Raw genomic sequence first — 19159 nt, 5'->3', positions numbered from 1 at the left:
ACTTAGGTACTCCCTTGTGCAACGAAGTACCTTCCCTCTCACTCCTGCCTGCATCTCCAGCTTTTGCATTACTCTCTTATGTGTGGTACTGTGTCAAAGGCTTTCTGGCAATCCAAAAATATGTGTTGGTGTCTGTGTGGATCTACAAAGGACACTATAAACTGCCCGAAACGCTATGCGTGCTAGTGGCTTTATAAGAATATAAAGCTTCAAGTCTCTGTACTCTCATAAACCCAATGTACCTTCTTGTATATAAATAAATAAATAAATAAATAAATAAACATATATTGAACAAAAGTTAAGAACGTAGTCGACCTCAGACACAACCCACTAAAGACAGAATAATGGATGTAATGGCTAGTGACGTCACAGGAGGTACAGAGCAGGTGGATTCCTTGGGACATGAATCCCAAGGACAGGTGAAGTGTGGTTGGACGTCGTGCCAGCCACTGTACGAGCTCACCCTTGAGGTCAGCTCGTAACAAGCAGTGAACATCATTACTTACGATGCTATTTAAACTAGTTTGTTTGAACCGTAATTCAATGAATGGTTACAAGTTGTTGAATTACGGGCATTATTTTATTAACTTAATGTTCATTTGCATATTTTATCAAATATTTTTGTTGATTTTTCATCACTCGATAAATATTTGTATTATGTAATGAATTCCTATACAAAAACGTTATTTGAGCAGTCGGGTGATATTTCTTGCATCGTAAACTCCAACACCCATTATCTAAGCCCCTCATATTGTTTCTTTCCAGACTCAGGACACTGACTATTCCTCGGCCGGCATAGACCCAACAGAACCCACCACCAGCGTCTCCACCAGTACCTCCTCCTCAATTTCCTTCTCCAGTGTTTCATCCTCCAGCAGCACCACCACCTCCAGGTCCGCGTTTCCCTCCTTCAGAGCCGCAGCCAAGCTTCGACAGCGAGTTAAAAAGATTAGAGGCGGTTGGGGAATGAAGACCAGTGCTGAGGTCGACGGGTCGGATGCTGAGGTCGAGGACGAATCACATGAACTGGAATCCATCTTGCCAGTTAGGAGAAGACTTGCAGAGCGAAGAAGAGGTCTTCCCAAGGTCTTAAAACGACCTCTACCTATGAGACTCTCACCCACGCCTGTTCCTTCGTCCACGACGACTTCGACGCCCACGGAGGCCCCCAAAGAAGAAAAGAGACTGCGCCATCTCCCGGAGCGTGGAAGCAAGAAATTGAGATTGAAGGTGAAGACCACTACTGTTCGCAGTCCTTCGTATGAACCGTTCGTCTCCGAAACCGAACGACCATCTTACGAACATAATTCGGCAGTCTATGAACATGAGCCACAATCCTCTGATGATAATTCTCCTGTGTATAATCCTGAAGCTCCATTCCTCAATAATAACTCGCCTGTTTATAATTCCGAACGACCGTACCATAAAGACGACTTACTTATTTACGAACCTAGTTATACGCCGATGCCCAAGAAAGTAGTCCTCGAACCATTGGCTACGACGTCTCGTACACAGCACGAACCAGCATACACTCATCGAAACATATACGACCAAGTCCCAGTGCTAACTTCTAATGCTAAATATGCTTCAGTATCACTCAACAGTCCAGACGTGATCTATTCTCCAGATCCGGTCTTTTCTCCAGAGGCAGTGAAGACTTCAGACTCTGCACCTGGTGCAGACGAGGCCTCAGATGAAGGGTACAACGACAGCGAGGAGTACACAGACAGCGTCGAGGACAAGCCTGGGGTAAGTTAAACCAAGCTGTACTCCGCGCCTCCAGTTACTTTTGTAAACGAAATATTATCATTGAACATTTTTTAGTTCATAATAAAAATTTTAATATTGTTTTCAAATTTTGTACTATTTAAATTTAAACGCTTAAAATCGGTCAATTATTAAAACAAACGGCCACCTTATTCACAACAATTTTTGCCTTTTATAGGCGGCTAGTTTGTTGTGCACCCCATACTCTTCCTGTGAGCAGTACCGTAAAAAGGATTACAGAGGGCACAAAACGTCTTAATTAGACCTCAGGGGGTATTTATAAATCGCAATTACAATAAATCTTTACATCTTATAATTACAAAGCGAACTAGTTATAAACTTTTTTACTGCAACTTTTATGTATCAACAACACATAAATACTGGAGGTAAGACTCTTTGTTAATGATAACTTAATTATCAACATGAGTTTTCAAAAGATATTAATAGAGTTATTTTATGGTTTTAAGTGACAAAGTCCGTACATTGAACACGTGTCATTTATCTACTAGAAGCTAAATATTGGTGCAGTGGAAGTTTCAGATATTTCATCATTTACTATTAAATGATAAAATTATTTACCATTTTATGAAATATAAGTTTAGATTTATTTTTGAATGGCTAAAAAAAAATCTCAGTATAAAATGCAATGTTCTAGTGTATGTCCGTGCCTTTGTCCACACACTTTACACTTCACTTCATCTAGATCCCTGTACAAGTTAGACTGCCAGTGATACCTGTAGCCAAGTCGTATTCGAGCTGTGACAACGTCTGTTCTGTTAGGCTGCTGATTTTGTTACTTGCCCCATACACATGGTTTGTTTGACACATCTCATTGTGATACGCACTGGATCTGCTAGTTACTGAGTGAGCTCTTCTACTTTCTTCAAATTCATCTAAAAGTTATCGTCTTATGAAAAAAAGTTAGAGTTCTATTTGACAGCCCAAGATTATGTTCACCCATTGTCTTTAATTTTTGTAGGCTTGGTAAAGGCCTCAACATTATTATGTACTTGTTGCCCAACGTGGAAGCAATAATAATAATAATAATAATAATAATAATAATAATAATAATAATAATAATAATAATAATTTATTCACAAGAAGGTACAATGGGTTGGTGAGACTACATAAGATTAATATTTTTACATTCTTGCAAAGCCACTAACACGCATAGCGTTTCGGGCAGGTACTTACTCTAACAGGTGAGATAAAAATGCTTAAGTACTAATATTGTGCTTCAAACTCACACTGTACAAGGTACAGTGTGAGTTTGAAGCACAAGGTAGGAAACTATGAGGATGAAATTAGGTACTTTTTGGTTTTATTTTTGAATTAGGCATAGGTTGGACAATTTTTTTTAATTCGTCAGGGAGTGAGTTCCAAAGACTGGGTCCTTTTACTTACATGGAGTGTTTGCACAGATTTAGTTTGACTCTGGGGATATCAAAGATATATTTATTTCTGGTGTAGTACTGATGGGTTCTGTTACACCAATCAAGGAAAAGTTTCAGATCAAGATTAACATTTTGGAACAAGGTTTGTACATGTAAATAGCACAAGAGAATGTGTGAAGTGCGTGTATGTTTAGCATGTTAAGGGACTTAAGCAGAGGGGGCTGTGTTGTCTGAAAACAAGAGTTTGTTATAGTTCTGATAGCAGATTTTTTGCTGAGTGATGATGGGCTTGAGGTAATTTGCAATGATTGAACCCCAAGCACAGATACTGTATGTAAGATAGGGATAGATTATGTTAGAGGCCAATTGGGAACTCATTTTTGTTAGGGGCTGTGTAGATTATATCAAGCAAACTAATAATGGCATCATTGGTTCTCTTTTGGAAACGGAAGCCAAACCGGCAGGGTCTTAATATTCTGTGTTTTACAAAATAGGAATAAAACTGTCTGAAAATAATTTTTCAAATATTTTTAAAAGTATAGCTAGATTTGATATGGGTCTGAAATTATTTATGTTAGCTGTCTCGCCTCCTTTATGAACTGGCATCACACTTGTTTTTTAAAGGATATCAGGAAAAGTATGACACTAGAGATTTGTTGAAGAGCAGAGCTAAGGGTTGTGTAAGAGCAAGGGTAGCACTCTTATATATCATAGATGGTATTTCATTAATGTTCCCAGCTTTGGGTTTAAGCGATTGTGGAAGTGGATCCACAACAGCTTAACTCTGGCCCCTTGTTAAGTATACATACGTATAGAAACAAGCATGTTACAGTGTGATTATAAGCTACTTAAAGCTAGTAATGAGGAAAGGAAGTCGGAGATAATTAAGTTGTCTACTGCAGTGTCATCAATAATTCTAAGTGCTACAAGTGTATCGAACAGTACAACTTGCAAGGTGGAAGCCCAGTTATTGACGCTTTTTCTGCTTCTCAATAGTTCTGCCGTTCGGCTGACGAATAATAACAGAGCTCCCCAGCCTCGCTGCTGGTGAACTGAGGGATCTGTCAATATATATGGCCAGTGTAATGTTGCTTTCAATTTGTACATTGTGTGTGTTCAAGGGTACTTAAGTTAGCAGCAAGTTGAGCATGGTTGTGACACGTGTTGAATGCACACGCTGTTACTTACAACCATAAAATAAACCACCATGAGTTTCTTGGTGGTGTTTGTAGGCTTCATGTTGTTAATAGGAATTACCTGTCACAGGAAGAGCCGCACTTCTTCATCTTTACACATCTGGTGCAGTCCAAACATTTTAACGTGAGTGGCGGCTCTTTGAATCCATCCAGATTCACTATAATTCCACTAAATATGTATTTTTAAAAGTTCAATTGATACAATGTTTTTTCGTTGCCGCGAAAAACCTCTAGTCGCATCATAAGATTGTTTTCAAATATTCTATCTTGAAAGCTCGGTATATCTAATTATTTCCGCATATTAAGAACTTTGGTGGTTATTGGACAGCCAAGGATAATTCTGAGGGGGCTTCATTTTTCATGTTTTCCAGTCTATCAATACTTTTACTATGATACTGGTGCATGGTAGATAGATACTGGTGTATGATAGATAGTCGGAGATCATATATATGTTTAGTACCTCATTTTAGCTAAACTATTGTAACGTTTACATCGTACTGAGGGCTGTATTCTACAACATTTCTCGGAGCCTCATCAACATATTCTCAAAACCGAACATATTATCGCGAATGATAAGCGCTGTATTTAAACTTGTATAAATTTGACTACGTTCGAGGCTGAGTAAACGAAGGATTAGCGATGCAGTGTATTAGTGACAAATATCAGCTCCAGGTTTAGGTAAAGATAATAGTTTCCAGATATCAGTTGAACAAGGCTGAAATTGCCAAATATTGATAACAAGAACCGTTAGTAATACAACAAGAGCTCTGTTCAGCTTTATCATGCCCTTGTTAAGCCCCGTTTAGATTGGGCAGTTCAGTTTTTGGTACCAGAATTGAGAATGGTCATAAAATCTCTCGAAAGTTACATATAGGGTTAATCCCGGGTACTACGACCCTCTCATATGAAGAAAGATAAAAAAAGAAACTTAATTTACACGCTAGAAAAAAGATTAGGCCGGGGAATATGGCTGAAGGGATATACGATATGACAAATGGATGAAGGGCATAACAAAAGCCAAATTAATTATAGGGTGCTAAATATATCAACACAAAGTAAATGACTAAACATTAGATGCAAAATACATAAAATTTGGCTTAGAAAATAGCTAAGTAAATACCGATTTGAGAGAAAAAAAAGTGTTGACATGAAACATTAAGATATGGGGGCGTCTGGTTGGTCCACACGTTGGCTAGGCTACGTGTGTGTGTGTGTGTGTGTGTGTGTGTGTGTGTGTGTGTGTGTGTGTGTGTACTCACCTAGTTGTTCTTGCGGGGGTTGAGCTCTGCTCTTTCGGCTCGCCTCTCAACTGTCAATCAATCAATTGTTACTAACTACTAACTAATTATCCCCCCCCCCCCAGGATGCAGCTCCGTAACAGCTGTCTAACTCCCAGGTACCTATTTACTGCTAGGTAACAGGGGCATCAGGGTGAAAGAAACTTTGCCCATTTGTAACTGTTTGGTCCGGGAATCGAACCCGGGCCACAGAATTACGAGTCCTGCGCGCTATCCGCTCAGCTACCAGACTTCCCCACGTGTAATTACCTAAGTGCAGTTACAGGATGAGAACTACGCTCGTGGTGTCCCGTCTACCCAGCACTCTTTGTCATATAACAAAGTGTGTGTGTGTGTGTGTGTGTGTGTGTGTGTGTGTGTGTGTGTGTGTGTGTGTGTGTGTGTGTGTGTGCGTGTGTGTGTGTGGGGGGGGGGGGTTCATAGGAACTGCCTCGCATGGCCCAATAGACTTTCAACGGGTTTTTTTCTATTCTTAGGTCCTCATTACCTAGGTAAAAAAATATATATATACCAGCAATTTATATTAATATTAAATTTTGAGAAAATACAGTATTTTATAACAAAGAATGAGAAATAGTCTGTTGAAATTTATTTAAGCCTTTGGGGCATGACATGAGGCTAAAAATATACTTTCCCCCCTCGCCAGTCTTGCACAAATAATTTATACTTTTAACTGTACTCCAAAAATGTTGTTAAAATATTTGAAAGGTACTTGATATGAGATATATATAGATACGCTTCCTGTAATTTTGTCAGTATGTTCAGGCTTTATGACATAAATAACGTTCGAAAATGGCGCTAATACTTAACAAACCTGAGGTATACTTCACACCACACTACACCCTCGCCACACCACACTACACCCTCTCCACACCACACTACACCCTCGCCACACCACACTACACCCTCTCCACACCACACTACACCCTCGCCACACCACACTACACCCTCTCCACACCACACTACACCCTCGCCACACCACACTACACCCTCTCCACACCACAATACACCCTCTCCACACCACACTACACCCTCGCCACACCACACTACACCCTCTCCACACCACACTACACCCTCGCCACACCACACTACACCCTCTCCACACCACACTACACCCTCTCCACACCACAATAGACCCTCGCCACACCACAATACACCCTCTCCACACCACACTACACCCTCTCCACACCACACTACACCCTCTCCACACCACAATAGACCCTCGCCACACCACACTACACCCTCGCCACACCACACTACACCCTCTCCACACCACACTACACCCTCGCCACACCACAATACACCCTCTCCACACCACACTACACCCTCTCCACACCACACTACACCCTCTCCACACCACAATACACCCTCGCCACACCACACTACACCCTCTCCACACCACACTACACCCTCTCCACACCACACTACACCCTCTCCACACCACACTACACCCTCTCCACACCACACTACACCCTCTCCACACCACACTACACCCTCTCCACACCACACTACACCCTCTCCACACCACACTACACCCTCTCCACACCACACTACACCCTCTCCACACCACAATACACCCTCGCCACACCACAATACACCCTCGCCACACCACACTACACCCTCGCCACACTACACTACACCCTCTCCACACCACAATACACCCTCTCCACACCACAATACACCCTCGCCACACCACACTACACCCTCTCCACACCACAATACACCCTCGCCACACCACACTACACCCTCTCCACACCACAATACACCCTCGCCACACCACAATACACCCTCGCCACACCACAATACACCCTCGTCATACCACAATACACCCTCGCCACACCACAATACACCCTCGCCACACCACACTACACCCTCGCCACACTACACCTTCACCACACCACACTACACCCTCTCCACACCAGAATACACCCTCACCACACCACAATACACCCTCACCACACCACACTACACCCTCGCCACACTACACCTTCACCACACCACACTACACCCTCACCACACTACACCCTCTCCACACCACAATACACCCTCGCCACACCACAATACACCCTCGTCATACCACAATACACCCTCGTCATACCACAATACACCCTCGCCATACCACAATACACCCTCGCCACAGTCCATACACATACTGTAAACAGGAACAAAATACACAGTCAAACAGTAACTATACTCACTCAAGAATTAAAAGCCTGTCAGTCTGCTTGTCCAACTTCGACTTTGCTGAGACTTAGCTCTGGGGAACCGGCTCCCTGTCTCCCGGACAGACAAACTGTCTCAGGGGGGCTTAATGCTGGTATGCACAGGTGGGCAAGTGTCAACAATTAGAGGTCAGAGACAAAGCTAGTTACCTGGTTTAACTGAACAACCAGTTTTTAAATATTGCCTCCATATCCACTACTGACCCGACCAGTTAAGTGAGAACCAATTGCAGGTTAACTGAGGTTAACTGTCAATTGGCTCTAATAATTTAACTTGAAATATAACTTAAAACCTTTATAACCTAATACATAACTTAAAATCTCATAGAAATCACATTAACGTGCTGTATCAGTGTGAAAATTAGTAGAAATCATGAAGAAGATTTAATTAGCATTTAGGTAATGTATTTTTTATGTTTAAGGGAGTAAATATGTAATACAGTAATAGCAAGTTAGCAAGCTAACATACATGAACTGTTCAAGAAATTTAGCAAATTATTAAATAAAATTAAAATTAAAATGAAATAAAATTACAATGAAACAAAATTAAATTAAATTAAACATTACAGATATAGTGTTCAGTATATGCAATAACATTACATTGAATGCGAATTGACTTAGTTAAAATGAGTGAAATTTGTCACGTGATGTTAATTTGGTATTTCTTAGTTTCTCATTTAAAGAGGTCAGTTCCCATCCTCACTACGGAGGTCAGTTTACATTTTAGGACACTTTATTTATATTGTATTTCTGCTTTAGTGAAGTCGAACTCTCGGAATATCAAGTGGATATTTGTTTCTCATGTGGTGCCCATGGCTTTGGTACGCGAAATTGACATACAGTCCCGTTTTCTGTTTAAGGTTCTCAGGTAGGTTAGTTTTCTATTGTCCAGTTTGCTGACTTATGTTGAGTAATTCTGGGTTGTAGATCGCCAGGTACAGATACCATAGGTGAGATACGGATAGAAAGGTGAATAATAAAATATTTTAAGGTACAGTGCGAGATACGTAGGATATATACGAGATACGTATACGTAGGATACGTTGATAAATACCGAGAGGTATTTCAGAAAGAATGCCTGCTATTTCAGAAACTTTTTTTGTTATTTTGAATATGGCCGTTGACAGATACAGTTTGTTATCAATGTGAACACCGAGGAATTTTCCATTTACTCTGTTCTCAATTTGCGTATTGTTAATTCTTAGTGCAATTTGATTGGTTGACTTGTTTCCAAATAATATGTAATATTTCTTTTTTAAATTAAGGATGAGTTTGTTAGTAGTCAGCCACAAATGAACATTTTTTTTAGTTCAGTATTAAAATGTGTTCGTTAAAATAAGGGGGGTTAGCATTTGAGAAAATGAGGGTTATGTGAAGTATCCTGCGGTGTTTCATAGCTCATAGATGTAAATTATAGAGGAGGGGACATAGCATACTACCCTATGGAACGGCAGTGTTAAGTGTTTGAGAAGTAGCATCGTTCGCAGAAGCATACTCCTGGTACCAGCCACTGAGCTAATACAGAAAGGATTGAAGAATTACAGCAAATATTGAAGGGTTATAGCAAATATTTAAGGGCTACAGAAAGTATTGAAGGGTTACAGAAGGTATACGTGATCCAATAGTGGTGCATGTTGTGAAGATGATTATTGTGGTTAACGGTGTGAAAGGTCAGCACGAAGGTCAACAAATAGACCTTTGCGATACTCATTTTTATTATGATTTTGATGTATCAAGACAAATACTGTATACTTATTGACACATTGTTGGTGCTCTTTTTGGAGGTCTGAAGCCATATTGGCAAGAGCTATGTATACTATGTTTAGCTGCTTGGTAGCAGTAAAGCTGTTGTACATTAGCTTTCAAATATATTGGACAATTTGGGCAGTATTGATATTGATTTAAAGTTGTTGATTTCAGTGAGATCACTACTTTTATGGACTGGGATTACTTGTCGTTTTTAAGAACATCAGAAACGACTCGGAGTTCAAATAATGTTATGGCCGAAGCTGTGATAATAAAGGATTTTATAAATTAGGTCTGGTGTCTCCGAGTAGGGGGGTAGAAATAGCCTAAGCTACTCTTTCCCTTTGAGATGTATTTATGGCTTATCTCAATAAACATACTTGAACTTGAATTGTGTCTCCGAGAGGTTACTTGATTTAGTGTTGAGAGAATAATATATCTAACATCTGAAGAATTTGTTTAGGATAGATACATAGCCTTTGTTTAGCTTCCCGAGAGGTAGTCATTTACATTGATTTGGGATGCTGGGATCTCATTGTCAAGGGATGTGCCAGTTGAGGAGAGGAAACTGTTGAATTTAATAGCAGTGCCAGTGTTGTTAGCATTCCCTCGTCACCACCTTGGAATATTATTTTTAACAGCGTTCTTCTTTGGACCCATTATCTGGGAAATAGTGTTCCATGTTTTTACATGTTACCCTATATTTTATTCTATTTATTTTCATACTATTTGTTTTGGCTCTTACTATGATCTTAGCAATGACGAAAGTCTCTTTAATGATTCCTTGGAAATTACTCGTTTTCATATTCATGCTTTTTGTTGATTTATATAAGTATGCCGTTAGTAACACATGGTTTGTTTGTCCTTTTGGTTTAGTTAGCATAAGACAAATGAGTATTATAGAGGCTTAGAGTTTTGTGAAGTAGTGTTTGTACACCTAGGATGATAAGTTTCAGTTCGTTATCAACAGCTTCAATGAAGTTGTTTGTGGAAGCTTCATTGTGCAGTCTAAAGCTCATCATTAATTCTATCGGTGGTTTGCTAAATATTAATTAGAAGAATGTAGGGTCTGTTGTCCCATCTGTGGTTCATCCACAGGTTAGCGGAGAGGTTATGTTTGTCCATATGTGGTTAAGAGAAGAGGCAGTCTCTTTTTTTTCTTGAGTAACTCCAATCGGTTTAGTAATCAAGGGTATTTGCATGCAAGAGTTCATACAGTTGAGAAAACTAGCAACTAGTTCGTTATCACGCTGACAGAGATCAATATAAAAATCTCATATTAATAATAATAAAATAATAATAATAATAACAATAACAGTAATAAAAATAATTTTATATAAACAAAATTCCATAAATAAATACATAGAATACAAGAACAGTGCAGAATTCCTCAGTAAGACAAGTACAATATCTCAAGCAATGGTTATGGTATTTAATGTATTTAATTTCCCGTTAGTCATTAAAGTGATTACTGACATAGATATTGATGTGAACAATATTTGATATTAGGTTTAATTGAAGGTCTATGCTTAACTGCATCGGGAATGCTGGTTGAAGATGGATAACTTACTGCTAAAATAATATTTTACAGACAGGAAAAGTTAAATTCGTAATAGCTAGAAAATACTAAATCTATCTATTTTTGTAAAAAATTGTAACTTGGCGATTAAGTTACAAGAGTAAAACAGATGCATTAATGTACTATTAAGAGCAAAGTTAATTAGTATTTAATGTAAGTTAGGAGTAACGGAACATAAACAAATTATAATAAGCTTTCGTTAGCTAGAAAAGACTAAGGTCTATCTAAAATAATTGAGAAAATGAAACTAATACAATTTAAATATAGTAAATTAGATACAAAAACAATAAATACTCATGAATTGGGCGAGAACATTAGTCGTAATGATAATAGCTAAACATAATGGAGAATAAGATGGCAGGTGTGTGAAGAGAGTTTGAGACCAGGGGTGCGTGGGGCCCCCCTTAGTTGGGGCCCCCCTTAGGTGGGCGCCCCTGAGGTGGGGTCCCTAAGGTGGGGCCCCTGAGGTGGGGTCCCCTGAAGTGGTGCCCCTGAGGTGGGGCCCCTGAGATGGGGCCCCTGAGGTGGGGTCCCTAGACACCCGCTCTAGACATGACAGTTTTGACAAGGTCTGTCTTTCTCGAACAGCTAACTATAGCTTAACATCAGTTTTCCTTTTGTTTACACCAGTGAGAGTCTTCTTGCCTACTCTATACGCTGCTAGCATGACTCTTGGTTGAATGTTGTCTCAGAGCTCCGTAGGTGAGCTGCCACGATGCTGGCAGTTCGCCCCGTCACTACCCTGCGGGGAAATCCCCCCCAAAGCCTTCTGTGTCAAGTAATTTTTCCCGGTCAAGCTCGTCTTGGAATATTAATTTAAACACTGGTGTAATTTGTTTAGTTTTCGATATATCTGAACACTTCCTGTTGCTCACCTGTACTCACCTAGTTGTGCTTGCGGGGGTTGAGCTCTTGCTCTTTGGTCCTGCCTCTCAACTGTCAAATGGTGCTTACTCATTGAAGATTGTTTATTTTGCTCTCAATTTCTTGGTTTTGTGACTTCACGATATGTGGTGTACTTTGCAATTGTTCAACATTCGTGAAGCTTGACGAGATTTCTAGTCATTGGTTATCCTGCCAATCCTGGGAATCGTGTGTGTGTGTGTGTGGGGGGGGGGGGGGTTGGTGAACGCGCAAGCTGAGCATGTTGATTCACCACTGAGAAATTCGAACACATTGATGACGTATCGTTGTGGTTTGCTGAGGAAGGGAGACTCCTGCCTCATCACTGGCCCCCGCTGGTGTGCAAGTACCCTCATTGGTGTTCTTCTGCTTGTTCGTCATTTTCATCGACGAACTGTTCACCTTGTTATTTGTTATTAGATGTTAACTCTGCAGGTGTTCGGCATACACTGATCTGCAGCGCTGAAAACTTGTTTGCCGAGTTTTGGGTTATATGGGCAGGTGTTTGTTGCTGTTGCTGTAACATGTTTGGTCTCCACGTACTTAGCTGCTGCCTGGTTGGTAAGAGAAAATGTCATATGTAGATGGTGTGCACTCACCTAGTTGTGCTTGCAGGGGTTGAGCTCTGGCTCTTTGGTCCAGCCTCTCAATTGTCAATCAACTGATGTACAGATTCCTGAGCCTACTGGGCTCTATCATATCTACATTTAAAACTGTGTATGGAGTCAGCCTCCACCACGTTACTGCCTAATGTATTTCATTTGTTAACTACTCTGACACTGAAAAAATCTTTCTAATGTCCCTGTGGCTCATCTGGGTACTAAGTTTCCACTTGTGTCCCCTTGTTCGTGTCCCACCCGTGCTGAAGAGTTTGTCCACCCTGTCAATTCCCCTGAAAATGTTGTAGGTGGTTATCATGTCTCCCCTTACTCTTCTGTTTTCCAGGGATGTGAGGTTCAGCTCCTTTAGCCTTTCCTCGTAGCTCATACCTCTCCGTTCCGGGACCAGTCTGGTGGCATACCTCTGAATCTTTTCTAACTTTGTCTTGTGTTTAACTAGGTATGGACTCCAGGCTGGAGCTGCATACTCCAGGATTGGTCTTACATAAGTGGTATATAAGGTCCTGAACGATTCTTTACACAAGTTTCTAAAGGCAGTTCTCATGTTGGCCAGTCTAGCATGTGCCGCTGATGATATCCTTTTGATGTGGGCCTCTGGGGACAGGTTCGGTGTGATATCGACCCCCAGATCTTTCTCTCTATTTGACTCTTGCAGGATATCACCTCCCAGATGGTTCATTGTATTCAGCCTTCTGTTCCCTTCGCCTAATTTCATTCCTTTACACTTTCCTGAGTTTAAATTTAGTAGCCATTTTCTAGACCATTCCACCGGTTTGTCCAGGTCGTCCTGTAGTCTCTGTTTATTTTCATCTGTTTTGATTCTTCTCATAATTTTTGCATCATCATCAAACATTGAGAGGAATGAGTCTATACCCTCTGGAAGGTCGTTTACATATATTAGAAACAGTATGGGTCCAAGTACAGAGTTCCGTGGAACCCCGCTGGTGACATCTCGCCACTCTGATGTCTCCCCCCTCACCGTTACTCGCTGTTTCCTGTTGCTCAGATACCCCCTTATCCACTGGAGCACCTTACCTTTTACTCCTGCCTGTTGCACCAACTTTTGTAACAGCCTTTGTGTGTGTGTGTGCGCGCGCGTGCGTGCACGTGTGTGTGTGTGTTAAGAGGTTGAAGGAGGTATCAGGCGACACACAAAGGTGTTCACAGCATGGGGACCATCTACCATAGACACGGCTGAGATAAATAATCGAGTGTTACGTCCTGCCCACACCAGCTATAGGAGGTGGTGTGGAGGAGGTCGAGGAGATGGTCTCCTCACCACCTGGCCTCTCCACCTGGCCTCTCCACCTGGCCTCTCCACCTGTCCTCTCCACCTGGCCTCACCACCTAACCTCTCCACCTGGCCTCTCCACCTGGCCTCACCACCTGGCCTCACCACCTGGCCTCTCCACCTGGCCTCACCACCTGACCTCTCCACCTGGCCTCACCACCTGACCTCTCCACCTGGCCTCTCCACCTGGCTCTTTATCTCTTAAAATACCAGCGCCACAAATAAGTGTAAGTTACCAACAATAAGCCAGCTGCTGCATACACACACCAACATGGATGAAAGTGGTGACGCTGCGGTCCGTCTTGGATATTTAGTATTGATTTCGTGTCGTGTAATTAAATTGATTGTGACATAATATTGGTGCTTGTTCAGCATGAGGCGCGTCTTCCCTAATTTGTCACCCTTAAAGTTAGGGTGAACCTGCTTCTCTCTCTCTCTCTCTCTCTCTCTCTCTCTCTCTCTCTCTCTCTCTCTCTCTCTCTCTCTCTCTCTCTCTCTCTCTCTCTCTCTCATACATAATAATAATGTACTGTTACGAAGCACTGAAAAACTGCTATTAACTCAACGAAAACACATCCTCAATTTCAAACCATGAAAATTGCAGGGGTATCGCTGTAGATGCCGATATTTCTTAAACGTTGGCACTGGGGCTCACCCCGACTGGCCTATGGCACTCGCGTACTTTCCATCTCCCCCCCCCCCTCCCTTCACCATCGTCCACCATATGTCACCTTGCAAGATTGAATGACCAAATAGACATTCTATTTTCTAAATATTGATAGATGTAATACACGGTGGCAGTGTGTCCAGCCAGTGAAGAGAGCACATATAGTGCTACACCTCGCCTCGCCCACCTTATACATCCCTTATAACTGTGTCTCAAGTTACTGAATCCTACGGGCTCACCATAGCCCGTGCTACTTGAAACTTTTTGTTTCCAGTAGCTGAATCTTAAACAACAACAACTTACTGAATCTTTATAAAGTACAATTATCGGCTAAGAAAGTATCTATGTCCCTGCCAGAGTCAGAGATGATACCTGGAGATACTCAACAAGTTAACCGTGTCTTAGGCTTGGTGCAGGTGAGGTCACTTCCACATACTTTACATCACATATCTGTTCCTGTGTGAGGATATGAGATTACTTATGAGGTAATATCTAATGCATTAAGATTATTCTTTCTTGTTATCTGTTAAACACATTCCTTAATCAGTTGGATGATGATCGATTGTTTCGTTGTCTTAAGTGAAAGGTCGGCCGGTGTGAGGTAAAACAAATGAGCATCAACAATACAACACTTGCATAACATCGACAGTTGTACTAACGGTTAGGCTCCCATCAACGCAAGCTGCCGTTGTATTCTAAAGTGAACTTTAAACAATTGTAAAAAACTTTAACGGTTTATTCCACAAGAGTTTTGTTACATAATTAGATGTAGGCAGAAGTACAGTTGTGGAGGCTATTACCATGGGAGGGCGGGGGGCGGGCGGCGGGAGGGCGTGGGTGAAAGTGGAGGCGTTTAGGGCGTGATTGTTGTTACCCACGTGAACTAGGAAGTTGGGGGGGGGGGGAGTTGTTATTGGTGTTGGAGGGGGTGGTTGTGCCACCTGAAGCTATAGACATAATGTTGTTGTTGGTGTCTTAGATTCAACTGGTCGGAACAAACAGTTCCAATGAGCAGCACGGACTATGGCGAGCCCGTCGTACTCACCTGCCACAGCAAATGTACCGAGACGTAATGATAACTTTGGTCACCTTATAGTGCTGAGAAGACTGGGCTTCACTGCTTGCTGCAATGTATAAATGATCTTCCGGTACAAACGCGTCGCTTTTTTAAATATTTAATTGTATTATCTCTATAAATGTCCAGATCAGTGTCCTTCCGTGAGAGAAGCCGTCCCGGTTGGTTAATGCATGTGGTGGAGTGGTGGTTGCAGGGGTCACACATGCGCAACACCACCCCCCATAAATCTGGCGGACTGGTCTCATTAGCAACGACGAAGGGATGGTTGAGGCGCGTCAATTATGCGTCTCCAGCACGGCCGGGTTGTTGTGGTGCTGGCGTGCTGGCTCTCCACTCCACCACACACGCCTACACTTTATTTACTCCTCGTGTGTGCACATCTTAGTGTTGTAATCCAGATTGGTTTTTGCATGTAATAAACGCAAACACTCACTGAACTGATTATGGATATATATCTCTCTCTCTCTCTCTCTCTCTCTCTCTCTCTCTCTCTCTCTCTCTCTCTCTCTCTCTCTCTCTCTCTCTCTCTCTCTCTCTCTCTCTCTCTCTCTCTCTCTCTCTCTCTCTCTCTCTCTCTCTCTCTCTCTCTCTCTCTCTCTCTCTCTCTCTCTCTCTCTCGCTCTCTCGCTCTCGTGTATGTACTCACCTATTTGTGCCTACAGGATCGAGCGTTGATTCTTGGATCCCGGCTATCTAGAAATGGATTGTTTATATCAATCACTCCTCTCCTATTTCCTTATCATATTTGTGTGTGTGTGTGTGTGTACTCACCTAACTGTGCTTGCGGGTGTTGAGCTTTGGCTCTTTGGTACCGCCTCTCAACTGTCAATCAACAGGTGTACAGGGTCCTGAGCCTACTGGGTTCTATCATATCTACATTTGAAACTTTGTATGGAGTCAGCCTCCACCACATCACTTCCTAGTGCATTCCATTTGTTAATTACTCTGACACTGAAAATACATAGGAGGGGTTCACTGTCGCCTAGTACCGACATGAACCCCCTGAAAGCCTTAGCACGAGCATCAACTACTACCTAGAGACACGAATCGAAATTGTATATAGTTTGAAAAACATGCAACAGGACTCCCTTCTGGGGTTGAGGAAACTACCGCACAGGGAGAGGCTGAGGAGGTCTCGTCACGCTGCAGGGTAAGTACCTGATGAGTCCTGGGTCTCAGAGTTCAGAAGTTGCCTTTACGACACAGTAAGAGTAAACAATTGGGCCGAGGCCAAACACAAATGGCTTTTTCCGTTTTAAATTGAAATGTGACAAGAAATGCAAGTGTAGAGTCATTGCATTAAAGGACTGGTAATTTGAGAGGCGGAGACAAGAGCTAGAGGTCGTCCCTACACGCACATTTAGGTGAGCAAACATACAGAACATGCTTTAGGACTGGTCATAGGAATTTCAATTCAAACAGGCAGGATGCCGACTGTAGCCTTGAAGATGAGAGACTATATCACATACGACACATAGACCTGCTGGCGAACATCAAACTAAGTAATTTTGGCGAGTGACAGGCAGCCTGTATATGTATACATGTTACGCTTATATCGAGGTTCCCCAGGGACGAACTACTTACCCTCACCAGGATGCAACCCCTCAACAAGCTGACTAACTCCTGGGTACCTATTTACTGTTAGGTGAACGGAGGCATTACGTGATAGGAAACGTGCCTAACCATTTCTGTCGCGACTGTGAGTGGAGCACGAACCCAACTGTACTGCCAGTGGGGGAGCGTACCTTCGAGTACACCACAGCCTTTGTGAGGTTAGTGCTCAAGTATGCAACCATGGCTGGCACAAGTGTAGAGTGAGAGATGTTTAGGTTTTTAGTTACAAGAGAACGACAGGGCAAGGGTCAGGTGAGCAACAGCAATTGGAATGAATGAATGGTGAGAGTTGAGGCCAACTCCAGCCTGGGGAACCCTTCATCCTGGGAGAACCTTTCCCAGGATGTAACCCCACAGGATTGCCCAACTCCCGGGTACCTATTACTGCTAGGTGAACAGCGGCATTAGATGAAAGGAAACGTGCCCAACCATTTATGTCCTACCGTGAGTCGAGAACGAAACCAAGAACGAAACGAGAGAACCATTTGCCACATTTAATAAAAAAAAATCTGTCTAATATTGCAAGCTCCTAGACAGTGACATATTGTCCACATTTAGCTAACACCTCTCCATTTCCCCGCCACAAGCGTTTCCGTTCTTATTTAGTGGTTTGTTTATGGTTTTAGAGCTGACTATTGGTGGAGGCGGCGGTCTGCGGTCCTCTTAACTGTTGGTGGTGCCCTCTGACTGCTATGGTCCTCATGTACACCCCCACACGGAGGGTGTTGTACGTTCAGAGGGTGCACCTTCAGAGGGTGTACCTTCAGAGGGTGTACCTTCAGAGGGTGCACCTTCAGAGGCTGTACCTCCAGAGGCTGTACCTTCAGAGGCTGTACCTCCAGAGGGTGCACCTTCCGAGGGGTGTACCTTCAGAGGGTGTATCTTCAGAGGGTGTACCTTCAGAGGGTGTATCTTCAGAGGGTGTACCTTCAGAGGGTGTATCTTCAGAGGGTGTACCTTCAGAGGGTGTATCTTCAGAGGCTGTACCTTCAGAGGGTGTACCTTCAGAGGGTGTATCTTCAGAGGGTGTACCTTCAGAGGGTGTATCTTCAGAGGCTGTACCTTCAGAGGGTGTACCTTCAGAGGGTGTACCTTCAGAGGGTGTACCTTCAGAGGGTGTATCTTCAGAGGCTGTACCTTCAGAGGGTGCACCCTCTGAGGGGTGTACCTTCAGAGGGTGTACCTTCAGAGGGTGTACCTTCACAGGGTGTATCTTCAGAGGCTGTACCTTCAGAGGGTGTACACAATGAAGGGCAGGACTACTGGAGATGACAATATACTTTAAACTATTGTTTTTAGGACTTTAGTGATACTAAGACAAAGATGTTTAAGATTTCCCTTCAGTCAGCTGATGACCCGCAGCACCACAGAGGTCGCGGGAGGGAGACTCAGGAGTGTGTTATCTGTTAAGCGCGCCTGATATAAGTACAGTATCTAGGAAGATAACAGACAATATCTTTACCATAGAGCGCACAACAATGTACATATACTTACGATAGCACAGTCACTGATAATATTTATCTGTATATGACTGTAGTTGGCATTCATGCCTCCTTGTATGACTGGAGCCGGTATTAAGGCCTTGCTATATGACTATCTAATAGTAATTTACCTGAATTTACCTGAGGGCCACTAATACTCTAGTGGCCTCGATAAAGAACAGGAAGCCGGCGGCTTGTCAAAGGCCTCCCCATTTCCCCTGATGATTTTTTTTCAGGTGGATTTTAAAATGTTTAGTTTAGTTCATCATGCACCCAATACCCATCTTATGGGTAACAGAGTTT

General features: G+C 42.4%; 1 protein-coding gene across 1 annotated transcript in view; it reads left to right on the top strand.

Annotated features, from left to right (window-relative positions):
• LOC123771508 (mucin-2) overlaps positions 1 to 19159 on the top strand; it is a 50768-nt gene that overhangs the window by 22818 nt on the left and 8791 nt on the right. Inside the window, exon 3 of the mRNA XM_069336953.1 lies at positions 766 to 1749. Within this exon, the coding sequence (XP_069193054.1) occupies positions 766 to 1749 (984 nt within the window). The remainder of the gene's footprint in view (positions 1 to 765; positions 1750 to 19159) is intronic.

Source organism: Procambarus clarkii, chromosome 1 (assembly GCF_040958095.1).
Source record: "Procambarus clarkii isolate CNS0578487 chromosome 1, FALCON_Pclarkii_2.0, whole genome shotgun sequence".
Classification (NCBI taxonomy): Eukaryota; Metazoa; Arthropoda; class Malacostraca; order Decapoda; family Cambaridae; genus Procambarus; species Procambarus clarkii.
Note: the sequence above shows the minus strand (reverse complement) of the source record. Positions and strands in the feature narration are given on the sequence as shown.